At 38.2% G+C, this 13,121-nt stretch overlaps 2 protein-coding genes across 2 annotated transcripts in view; both read right to left on the bottom strand.

Moving 5' to 3' along the window:
- NME9 (NME/NM23 family member 9) overlaps nucleotides 1-13,121 on the bottom strand; it is a 153,130-nt gene that overhangs the window by 70,943 nt on the left and 69,066 nt on the right. The window lies entirely within an intron of this gene.
- Nucleotides 1,532-12,083, bottom strand: LOC118922008 (arylacetamide deacetylase-like). The gene is made up of 3 exons (XM_036904277.2): nucleotides 10,568-12,083; nucleotides 9,914-10,059; nucleotides 1,532-1,682 (listed from the first exon to the last, which is right to left on the bottom strand). The coding sequence occupies exons 1-3, from the start codon at nucleotides 10,691-10,693 to the stop codon at nucleotides 1,649-1,651; spliced, it is 306 nt and encodes a 101-aa protein (XP_036760172.2). The 5' UTR covers nucleotides 10,694-12,083; the 3' UTR covers nucleotides 1,532-1,648.

The following is a 13,121-nucleotide window of genomic DNA, read 5'->3' as shown; positions in this document are numbered from 1 at the left end:
TTTACTTGAGTTCATCCTGACCCTGAGAGTGTATCTCTTCAGCACCTCACTTAAAGTTACAAGTAGTTCATGAATAGCCCTGTATTTGGTGGGCCCTAGAATTTGACTTCAACTCAGCTCATTTTGGTTGAAGAGTTCCTGTTTAATTGGCATATGCCTCTAGGGCAAAGAGGACATTGAGTGTGGAGTTATTTTTTGTGTTTTTTTTTAAATCTTAAAAAAAAATTTGGCCTATTTCTCATATCTTACTAACTTTTTGATACTTCGCAGAATATTATAAGGTACTTTGCTCATATTGTTAATAATTATGAGTCAGAATTTATTAATTCACCATTATACAAGCCTGAACTATAGAAAAGGAAGGACTCATTATGCAACACAGTTAAGAAGAAATTGATGCTTCAAGAGATTAGGTGGCTTGTCCAAGATTACAGCAGGACATTACTTAAGCTCCAAAAATACATATCTTCTGGTGTGTTCTCTGTACTGCATCAAGATTATTCTCATAGCAATCAATGGTGAGTAGATAATGTAGATCTCAATTTCTGGGAAGTAGCAGATATTTATTCTAAAGTAGTATATTTAGAACAAATCACACATTTATATTTTTCCTTTGGCAGGAAATCATGAGAAGGTAATCCTAATGCTATCGAGAGCCAAATTTATATACTTTGAAATGTGTATAAAAATGAAAAATAAAATCAACAGCGTGGCTTATTTGATTACACAATAAATTTATGTGCAATATTTATTAGAGTTAGTTATTAAATTATTCATTTGCATATATATAAGAATTTTTTTCATACAGAAACATTACTGCTTGGTTTATTGGATCCGATAACTGGTATCAAAAACAATTTTACTCATAAGCTATTAGAGTAATTATATTTATGTATCACTTTAAATTGATAGCTAATAGTATCAGTTTTAGCCAAATGTCATAGAAATAGTATGATAATTAAGATATGAAAAGTATAATTCCTTCTGTAAGTAAACACTATCTATGAAACCACTAATATTTTTCTCTATACACAATTTGATTATTATGATAACACCAACTTCCAGGCAAGTTTAGTATACTCCACTAAAAGAATACTGGAATAATCTAGTTTTCAAGTTATGGTGATTGGTGTCATTGATTGTTTTCACAAATACATTCCCTAATATAACAAAACAGTATGGTGAAAGAAAGAGAAAATGGAGGGATTAAAGATGGCGGCATGAGAGGAGACACAGAGGCTTCCTCCTAAAACTGGACACAATTAGAAAATATAGCTGGCGCAACTAATCCTGAGAGAGCAACAGGAAAGAGGATGGCGCCAGACTGCACACACCTGGAGAAAAGAGCAGACCTCAGCACGGGGTAACGTACCAGAGCTGTGGCTCCGCAGGACCTGAGCCCCTCTCCCACCCCAGCTCACTGGCGGAAGGAAGAGAAACGGAGCAGGGAGGGAGTGGAAAGCTTGGGACTGCTGAATACCTAGCTCCGGAGATCTGCGCTGGGTTCACAAACCTACCATGGTGCTTTCACCATACTCTTCTGATTACGCAGTTGGAACACTGGGACAGGCGGAGTTCCTGGGGAGACTGGGATTCTGGCCGCTTGTGGAAAGCAGGAATCCATATCCTGCTGCTCCAAGACAAAAGCTTATACCTGTGTGCTCGGCCCACTGGTTCCGGCACTGGAGACAGGCACAGCAGTTGGGAAGCGGGGAACAGCTCTTTCCTCCCGCCAAGCACCAATACCACACCCCTGCAACCCCGGACATTGCTTCAGGGGCTGAGCAGCTCCAGAATAGAGCTTCTGGACACTAGAGGGCGCCATATACAAATATGAAACGCCAAAGGAACCTGGTCCAGAGTAAAATTAATATAACTTCGGAGAAAGACTTAAATGACATGGACCTTATGAGTCTTCTGAAAGGGAGATCAAAATAAAAATAATCAACATGCTAATGGACATACGGAAAGATATCCAAGAACTCAGGAATGAATTCAGGTCAGAGATCCAATCACTGAAGAGCATGATGGAGGGTATTAAAAGCAGGTTGGATACAGTGGAGGAGATGATAAATGAAATAGAAACTAGAGAAGAGGAATACAAAGAAGCAGAGACACAGAGAGAAAAAAGGATCTCTAAGAATGAAAGAATATTTAGAGAACTGTATGACCAATCCAAAAGGAACACTATTTGCATTATAGGGATACCAGAAGAAGAAGAAAGAGAGAGAAAGGGATAGAAAGTGTCTTTGAGGAGGTAGTTGCTGAAAACTTCCCCAGTCTGGGGAAGGAGATAGTCTCTCAGGCCATGGAGATCCACAGATCTCCCAACACAAGGGACCCAAGGAAGACAACACCAAGACATATAGTAATAAAATTGGCAAAGATCAAGGATAAGGATAGACTATTAAAATCAGCCAGAGAGAGAAATAAGATCACAAACAAAGGAAAGCCCATCAGGCTAACATCAGACTTCTCAGCAGAAACCTTACAGGCCAGAAGGGAGTGTCATGATGTATTTAATGCCATGAAGCAGAAGGGTCTGGAACCAAGATTACTTTATCCGGCAAGATTATCATTTAAATTTGAAGGAGGGATTAAACAATTTCCAGATAAGCAAAAGCTGAGAGAATTTATCTCCCACAAACCATCTCTACAGTCTATTTTGGAGGAACTGCTATAGATGGAAGTCTTCCTTAGGTTGAATACCTGTCACCAGAGGTAATAAAACCACAGTAAAGGAAGTAGGACAGCTAATTACTAAGCAAATGCAAAATTAAATTAACTATCCCCGAAGTCAAACAAGGGATAGATAAAAAGTACAGAATATGATACCTAATATTTAAAGAATGGAGGAGGAAGAAAAAGAAGGAGAAACAGAAAAGAACCTTTAGATTGTGTTTGTAACAGCATACTGAGTGAATTAAGTTAGACTCTTAGATAGTAAGGAAAGTAACCTTGAACCTTTGGTAACCATGAATCTAAAGCCTGAAATGGCAATAAGTACATACCTATTGATAATCACCCTCAATGTAAATGGACTGAATGCACCAATCAAGAGACATAGAGTCACTGAACGGATAAAAAAACAAGACCCTTCTATATGCTGCTTACAAGAGACTCACCTCAAACCCAAAGACATGCACAGACTAAAAGTCAAGGGACGGAAAAAGATATTTCTTGCAAACAACAGGGAGAAAAAAGCAGGTGTTGCAGTACTGGTATCAGACAAAATAGAATTCAAACAAAGAAAGTAACAAGAGATAAAGAAGGACATTACATAATGATAAAGGGCTCAGTCCAACAAGAGGATATAACCATTATAAATATATATGCACCCAAAACAGGAGCACCAGCATATGTGAAACAAATGCTAACAGAACTAAAGGAGGAAATAGAATACAATGCATTCATTTCAGGAGACTTCAACACACCTTTCACTCCAAAGAACAGATCCACCAGACAGAAAATAAGTAAGGACAGAGAGAACCAAGATGGCAGCGTGAGTAGGGCAGCGGAAATCTCCTCCCAAAACCATATATATTTTTGAAAATACAACAAATACAACTAGTCCTAAAAGAGAGACCAGAAGACACAGGACAACAGCCAGACTACATCCACACCCACGAGAAACCAGCACCTCGCAAAGGGGGTAAGATACAAGCCGCAGCCCGGCGGGACCTGAGTGCCCCTCACCCCAGCTCCCAGCGGGAGAAGAGGAGTCGGAGGCAGGGAAGGAGAGGGAGCCCAGGACTGCTGAACACCCAGCCCTAGCCATCTGCACCAGAGCGCAGACACAGTGCGTGCATGGGTGCTGGAAACTAGGGAAACAGGACAGTAAGACTTGTGAGTGGGTCCCCGCAGCCGGCTCCCTGGGACAAAGAAAAGCGAGTGCTTTTTGAAAGTCTTAAAGGGACAGGGACCCCACAGCTGGACAGAAGAGCCCTGAGACACTTAGCCCAGCAGCTGCATATCCCGGGGAACTCTGGTACCTGAACCCCCGCAATGCAGCTCGGAGGCCCCTCACCGCAATAAACAGTCTCCCACCTGTTCCCCCTCCAACGCAGCTCCGCCATATTGGAGCAGCAGCCTGAGGCAGGCCACGCCCACAGCAACTGTGGAGCTAAATAAACTCCATAGCAGCTGGGCAAGATCAGAAGCCCCGTCTGCACGCAGCTGCCCAGCACAAGCCGCTAGAGGCCGCTGTTCTCCCAGGAGAGGAAGGCCACAAACTGACAAGAAGGGACTTTCTCTTACCCAACACACGTGCCAGCTCCCCAAAAATGTATCTATGGCATGAAAAGGCAGAAGAAATTGATACAGACCAAGATCACAGAGGCAAATCCTGAGAAGCAGATAGACCTAACCAATCTTCCTGAAAAAGAATTAAAAATAAAGCTCATAACCATGCTGATGGAGCTGCAGAGAAATATGCAAGAGCTAAGGGATGATGTATGGAAGGACATTACAGAAACGAAACAATCTCTGGAAGGATTTATAAACAGAATGGATAAGATGCAAGAGGCCATTGATGGAATAGAAACCAGAGAACAGGAACGCATAGAAGCTGATGCAGAGAGAGATAAAAGGATCCCTAGGAATGAAACAATATTAAGAGAACTGTGTGACCAATCCAAAAGGAACAATATCTGCAGTATAGGGGTACCAGAAGAAGAGAGAGAAAAAGGGATAGAAAGTGTATTTGAAAATATAATTGCTGAAAATTTCCCCAAACTGGGGGAGGAAATAGTCAATCAGACCATGGAAGTGTACAGAACTCCCCACAGAAAGGAACCAAGGAGGACAACACCAAGACACATAATAATTAAAATGGCAAAGATCAAGGACAAGGACAGAGTTTGGTTTTAAAGGCAGCTAGAGAGAGGAAAAAGGTCACCTACGAAGGAAAACCCATCGGGCCATCATCAGACTTCTCAACAGAAACCTTACAGGCCAGAAGAGAATAGCATGATATATTTAATTCAATGAAAGAGAAGGGCCTTGAACAAAGAATACTGTATCCAGCACGACTATCATTTAAATATGAAGGAGGGATTAAACAATTCCCAGACAAGCAAAAGTTGAGGGAACTTGCCTCCCACAAACCACCTCTAGGTATTTTAGAGGGACTGCTCTAGATGGGAGCACTCCTAAGATTAAATAGATGTCTTCAGAGAAAATAAAATCACAGCAAAGAAAGCAGACCAACCAAAATACTAACTAAAGACAAAAAATAAAATCAACCATCCACAAAAGCAGTTAAAGGAAGCACAAAAGAGCACAGAATAAAACAACCAACATGTAAAGAATGGAGGAGGAGGAATAAGAAGGGATAAAAATAAAGAATGACTAGACAGTGTTTAAAATAGCTCAGTAAGTGAGTTAAGTTAGACAGAAAGATACTAAAGAAGCTAACCTTGAACCTTTGGCAACCACAAATCTAAAGCCTGCAATGGCAATAAGTACCTATCTTTCAATAATCACCCTAAATGTAAATGGACTGAATGCACCAATAAAAAGACACAGAATAATAGAATGGATAAAAAAGCAAGAAATATCTCCATGCTGCTTACAAGAGACTCACTTCAAACCCAAAGACTATAGGAACAAAGAAAGACTGAAGGAACAAAACAGCAGCAGAATCATAAAACCTAAGAATGGACTAACAGTTTACCAAAGGGAAAGGGACTGGGGAGAAAGGGAGGGAAGGAAGGGATAAGGGTGGGGAAAAAGAAAGGGGACATTACGATTAGCATGTATAATGTCGGGGGGGGGGCATGTGGAGGGCTGTGCAACACAGAGAAGACAAGTAGTGATTCTACAGCATCTTACTACGCTGATGGACAGTACTGTAATGGGGTTCGTGTGGGATTTGGTGAAGGGGGGACCCTAGTAAATATAATATTCTTCATGTAATTGTAGATTAATGATAACAAAATTAATTAATTAATTAATTAAAAAAATAAGTAAGGACACAGAGGCACTGAACAACACACTAGAAGAGATGGACCTAATAGACATCTATAGAACTCTACATCCAAAAGCAACAGGATACACATTGTTCTCAAGTGCACATGGAACATTCTCCAGAATAGACCACATACCAGGCCACAAAGAGAGCCTCAGTAAATTCAAAAAGATTGAAATTCTACCAACCAACTTTTCAGACCACAAAGGTATAAAACTAGAAATAAATTGTACAAAGAAAGCAAAAAGGCCCACAAAAACATGGAGGCTTAACAACATGCTCCTAAATTATCAATGGATCAATGACCAAATTAAAATAGACATCAAGCAATATATGGAAACAAATGACATCAACAACACAAAGCCCCAAGGACGTAGCGAAAGCAGTCTTAAGAGGAAAGTATATACCAATCCAGGCATATTTAAAGAAGGAAGAACAATCCCAAATGAATGGTCTAATGTCACAATTATGGAAATTGGAAAAAGAAGAACAAATGAAGCCTAAAGTCAGCAGAAGGAGGGACTAATAAAGATCAGAGAAGAAATAAATAAAATTGAGAAGAATAAAACAATAGAAAAAAATGAATGAAACCAAGAGCTGGTTCTTTGAGAAAATAAACAAAACAGATAAGCCTCTAGTCAGACTTATTAAGAGAAAAAAAGAGTCAACACACATCAACAGAATCAGAAACGAGAAAGGAAACATCATGACAGACCCAACAGAAATACAAAGAATTATTAGAGACTACTATGAAAGACTATATGTCAAGAAGCTGGAAAACCTAGAAGAAATGGACAACTTCCTAGAAAAAGACAACCTTCCAAGACTGACCAAGGAAGAAACACAAAATCTAAACAAACCAATTACCAGCAAAGAAATTGAAGTGGTAATCAAAAAACTACCAAAGAACAAAATCCCCAGGCCAGATGGATTTTTATCAGACTTTGGAATTTTATCAGACATACAGAGAAGATATAATACCCATTCTCCTTAAAGTTTTCCAAAAAATAGAAGAGGAGGGAATACTCCCAAACTCATTCTATGAAGCCAACATCACCCTAATACCAAAACCAGGCAAAGACCCCACCAAAAAAGAAAATTACAGACCAATATCCCTGATGAACATAGATGCAAAAATATTCAACAAAATATTAGCAAACCAAATTAAAAAATACATCAAAAGGATCATACACCATGACCAAGTGGGATTCATCCCAGGGATGCAAGGATGGTACAACATTCGAAAATCCATCATCATCATCCACCACATCAACAAAAAGGACAAAAACCACATGATCATCTCCACAGATGCTGAAAAAGCATTCGACAAAATTCAACATCCATTCATGATAAAAACTCTCAACAAAATGGGTATAGAGGGCAAGTTCCTCAGCATAAGAAAGGCCATATATGATAAACCCACAGCCAACATCATACTGAACAGTGAGAAACTGAAAGCTTTTCCTCTGAAATTGGGTACAAGACAGGGATGCCCACTCTCCCCACTGTTATTCAAATATTACTGGAGGTCCTAGCCATGGCAATTAGACAAAACAAAGAAATACAAGGAATCCAAATTGGTAAAGAAGTAGTTAAACTGTCACTATTTGAAGATGACATGATATTGTACATCAAAAACCCTAAAGACTCCACTCCAAAACTACTAGAACTGATATCGGAATACAGCAAAGTTGCAGGATACAAAATTAATACACAGAAATATGTGGCTTTCCTATACACTAACAATGAACTAAAAGAAAGAAAAATCAGGAAAACAATTCCATTCACAATTGCATCAAAAAGAATGAAATACTTAGGAATAAATCTAACCAAGGAAGTGAAAGACCTATACCCTGAAAACTATAAGACACTCTTAAGAGAAATTAAAGAGGATACTAACAAATGGAAACTCATCCCAAGCTCTTGGCTAGGAAGAATTAATATCATCAAAGTGGCCATCCTGCCCAAAGCAACATACAGATTCAATGCAATCCCTATCAAATTACCAACTGCATTCTTCAACAAACTATAACAAATAGTACAAAAATCATATGGAAACACCAAAGACCCCAAATAGCCAAAGCAGTCCTGAGAAGGAAGAATAAAGTGGGGGGGGATCTCGGTCCCCAACTTCAAGCTCTACTACAAAGCCACAGTAATCAAGACAGTTTGGTACTGGCACAAGAACAGAGCCACAGACCAGTGGAACAGAAATAGAGACTCCAGACATTAACCCAAACATATATGGTCAATTAATACATGATAAAGGAGCCATGGACATAAAATAACAGTCTCTTTAACAGATGGTGCTGGCAAAACTGGACATCTACATGTAAGAGAATGAAACTGGATCACTGTCTAACCCTATACACAAAAGTAAATTCAAAATGGATCAAAGACCTGAATGTAAGTCATGAAACCATAAAACTCTTAGAAAAAAACACAGGCAAAAATCTCTTGGACATAAACATGAGCGATTTCTTCATGAACATATCTCCCTGGGCAAGGGAAACAAAAGCAAAAATGAACAAGTGGGACTATATCAAGCTGAAAAGCTTCTGTACAGCAAAGGACACCATCAATAGAGCAAAAAGGTACCCTACAGTATGAGAGAATATATTCATAAATGACAGATCTGATAAAGGGTTGACATCCAAAATATATAAAGAGCTAACACACCTCAACAAACAAAAAGCAAATAATCCAATTAAAAAATGGGCAGAGAAGCTGAACAGACAGTTCTCCAAAGAAGAAATTCAGATGGCCAACAGACACATGAAAAGATGCTCCACATCACTAGTCATCAGAGAAATGCAAAATAAAACCACAATGAGATATCACCTCACACCAGTAAGGATCACCATGATCCTAAAGACAAACAACAACAAATGTTGGTGAGGTTGTGGAAAAAGGGGAACCCTCCTACACTGCTGGTGGGAATATAAATTACTTCAACCATTGTGGAAAGCAGTATGGAGGTTCCTCAAAAAGCTCAAAATAGAAATACCATTTGACCCAGGAATTTCACTTCTAGGAATTTACCCTAAGAATGAAGCAGCCCAGTTTGAAAAAGACAGATGCACCCCTACGTTTATCGCAGCACTATTTACAATAGCCAAGAAACGGAAGCAACCTAAATGTCCATCCGTAGATAAATGGATAAAGAAGATGTGGTACATATACACAATGGAATATTATTCAGCCATAAGAAGAAAACAAATCCTACCATTTGCAACAACATGGATGGAGCTAGAGGGTATTATGCTCAGTGAAATAAGCCAGGCAGAGAAAGACAAGTACCAAATGATTTCACTCATATGTGGAGTATAAGAACGAAGAAAAACTGAAGGTTTAAAAGAGCAGCAGAATCACAGAACCCAAGAGTGGACTAACAGTTTCCAAAGGGAAAGGGACTGGGGAGGATGGTTGGGAAGGGAGGGATAAGGCCGGTGAAAAAGAAAGTGGGCCTTAGGATTAGCATGTATAATGTGGGGGGTGCATAGGGAGGGCTGTGCAACACAGAGAAGACAAGTGGTGATTCTATGGCAGCTTGGTGCGCTGATGGACAGTGACTGTAGTGGGGTTTGCTGGGGTGACTTGGTGAAGGGGGGAGTCTAGTATTAGGCAACGTGATACCTTGTAATTTGTTTGACAAATAAATATGATTCTTTAAAAATAAATAAATAAAAATTAAAAAAGCCCTGTAGCTAGTTAGCTGAATGTGTCTGCATTTTCCCTGTTGGACTGGGAGCCATTTTACTGGCTCCCACTGCTCGTACAGTAACACTAACCTGCACTCAGCCCTCAGGGAAATTATCATCTGAAGAACTCCCCTTAAAAAAAAAAAAAAAAGAAAGAGAAAATGATGGTGTGTGGCAGAAGAATAGAGTGGGATTTAAAGACTAACCAAGGTGTATACCTGGACCATAGAGAGGAAAAAGGTACCTGCAAAAGTTTCCATCGCTATTAAGGTCATCTAGCTGGCGAGACATCTTTAGAGATGGATGTAGGTCAAGTGGAGATAGCTGACTGGATAAATCATTTACTGTTTTAACTTTTAAGTTGATTGGTGCAATTTCTTCTCTAAATGCCTGGAAGAAAAGGAGAAGAATGATGTCCTTGGAAAAGAATATATGTAAAAGGTATTTTGAACTCTCCTTCAAAGAAAATAGCAAAATCAGCTGTGACGCCATCAACTAGTTTCTCACTCAGCAACAGCTGACTCGATTCTGGTCTTTAGCAATGAGGACCACCAGCCAATTAGTCATCCTTTATAACCTAGAGAATCTGTATAGGTGCACAGAGAGCAAAATTGTGATGCAAACTTATTTAAATAATGATGTAGTTCCTTCAAAAAAAAAACCAGTATGGTACTTCACTGACCATATTTAATATGTTTAAACCCATGATATAGAAAAAGGATTTTATCATTTCATTAAAAAAATCTATCAGGAGGCAAGAATAGAAGCATTATGTATATAAATCTTCTCTAATATTGATCTTTATCTCTAATTTCTAATATATTCATATAATAACATAATTTGAAAAAAATATTTAAGTGTAGGATATTTTTGGAAATGAAAATTATTAGCAACATACCTGTTGAGTCACTGCTACAGCCAAATTCCCTCCAGCACTGTCTCCAGAAATACCAGTTCTTTCAGGATCTATACCGTATTTGTTAAGAACATCTTGGCATAATAACCACCTTACTGCATTACACATCTTCAAATTTATTTGGAAAGTGATATTTAGGTGCTAGTCTATAGCTGTGGGTAGAATAGCAACATTCTTTAAATCAATTATTTAATTGTGAGTTTAATTAAAATTTAATTTATAAAAAATGTGTGAATGTATATGCTCTGATCCTAAAATCAAAAGTAAAATTTTTATTTAGCAAACCTGATATTTTGGGTCATTATGAATCAAAAGATCCATCATTATGATAATGTTCGATATGAAAACTTTTCCTTCTCTACTTTTTTTAAATGTCAATTTACACAGGTAAATGCAAAACCTGGAGCAGGCCTAAGACAAAGAAAAAGAAGACCCAGGTTGATACTTTCCCCTAGTTAAACTCCCATAATGTTATTCTCTCTATAATCATTATACTTTATTAGTAACCAATAAATAGCATACAAATCGGAATTATTCTATTCCAACTTAATCTAATGATCAAGTTGGCAGGCAATCACTAAGTTTTGTTTCACTGTTTCTTCTGTCTTTTCATCCTATTGGTTTATTTTCTATTTATTACTGTCCTTGAATGCTTTTAGAGAATAGATTTTGCCTGTATTCCTATATGTTATTTAGTGACTAGCTGCTTTTAATGAAGGTTTATACCATGAAATACAATATGCTAATTGTTTCAGATGAATTTTATCACCTAATCCTTAAAACAGCCCTACAAAACAGAAAATATTACATGACTCCCACTTTACATGAGAAAGCTAAGCTTACATGATACTTAACTAGCACAAAGTCATTCAATTAATTCTAGAACTAGGCTTTGAACTTCATTCTGACTCTGAAGTCCTCCTTCTTACTGACTCTGCTAATGAAGAGTTGGCTAGAAATCCAGCAAAGGTCATTGGCCCATAAGATGCAGTAGTTTAATTTTATTCTAACAATTTCTTGATTTCCTGTTTTTGATCCCTACTTTACCTGAATATGCAACTCTTCTCTCTCTCACTCTTTTTGGTCAAGCTCAATGTCTTTCTCTATTCTCATCCCCTCAATATCATTTGAAACATACTTGGCATAACCAAGGAATGACCGAGATAGCTGAGACTCTTACTATACCAGACACCTAGTCAAAACCCAAACAAGCCCACAGCGCTCTTACTTGGTTGAAATGACAACAGCATTGAATCTTTCAACAGTCTTGACAGAAAGTTGTAATTAAACAAAGCTGAAACAAAAGGAAATAAAATCAGACTGAAAAATGAACTGATGGGTGTTTCCTTCAGCAGAAAGCCTATAACTAGACCTTGTTCTTCACTGAAATGTTCTGGGGAAAACATGTCTACTAATTTATCACAACTATAGGCCAATATCCTTCTGCACAGTGATCATTGTATCATGCACATTGTCGGCTTCCTTGTCCTTCCCCACATTTTCACCCTGGGTAGTTTAAATCAGCTTCCTTCTCTTCAAGATTAATCTTTTCTCTCTTCATTTGGAAGGTATTCAGTGTGGAAAAAACATACATAAATATTAACTCCCTGACTTTCAGGAAGTTACCCACTACTAGAGATGGGGGCAGGGAGGGGCAGGCATATAAACAAATGGCTGTAATACAAAGTATTAGTTGCTTTAATGGAGTATAGACAGTACTATACGGAAATAGTATTAGACTTCATCAAAACTGCCAGAGGAAGTTGAGAGTAAAGAGGAAGTAGGGAGAGCTGAAACCTGATTCATATATTCATATTTGCTAGGCAGACAAGAAGGAATATGTTTTCTGGGCATTTTTGTTAGATGTGTGTATGGGGTGGGGATGTTTGCTAGTGGGCTTAGGTGAGTGCTCCCTTTTGCAAAAAAGAAAATTGTAAAAAGATACAGTAGAATTTAATGGGGGAAAAAAAGAAATCATGAAGTGCTAAAGGGTAAATATCAGAGTATGAGGTTGTTGTAAAGGTTGTATTATGTGAGCTACGAAGAGTAAATATTGTCTTGCAATGTTTCCAAAGTTGAGTGCTGAATACTAACAAAATACCAAATACACACTAAGTTTTAAACTTTTAATTAACATTTACTATAAAAAGTCATGCTTATATTTTGGATTGGAACACAAATTTTGGGGTTTTTTGAATAATAAAATAGAAAGCATCAGGCAAATAGTATTTTATTTCAAGGCCTATTCGTTTTTACTTCCTTTACCCTGGCAAGCATACTCCCACTCTTCAGTAATACTTCGATGAAAAGTCTTTTAAAGAAGTGCTTTGGGCAGCAGGGACTCATGGAAACTAATGTAGGCATGGCATGGCCCAATTTTCTCTTAGAAATATCACTTTATTGCCAGCTGATGAATTTACTGCTTGATTTCATAGAAAATGGTAGATGGGATCACACCCTTTACTGCCCCAATTTACATTTACAATCTACATCAATACCCATCAATACCTCTTTTCCTTTTGTCACAGAGAAAGTT

Source organism: Manis pentadactyla, chromosome 1 (genome assembly GCF_030020395.1).
Source record: "Manis pentadactyla isolate mManPen7 chromosome 1, mManPen7.hap1, whole genome shotgun sequence".
Classification (NCBI taxonomy): Eukaryota; Metazoa; Chordata; class Mammalia; order Pholidota; family Manidae; genus Manis; species Manis pentadactyla.
This window is presented reverse-complemented; position numbering and strand designations above follow the sequence as displayed.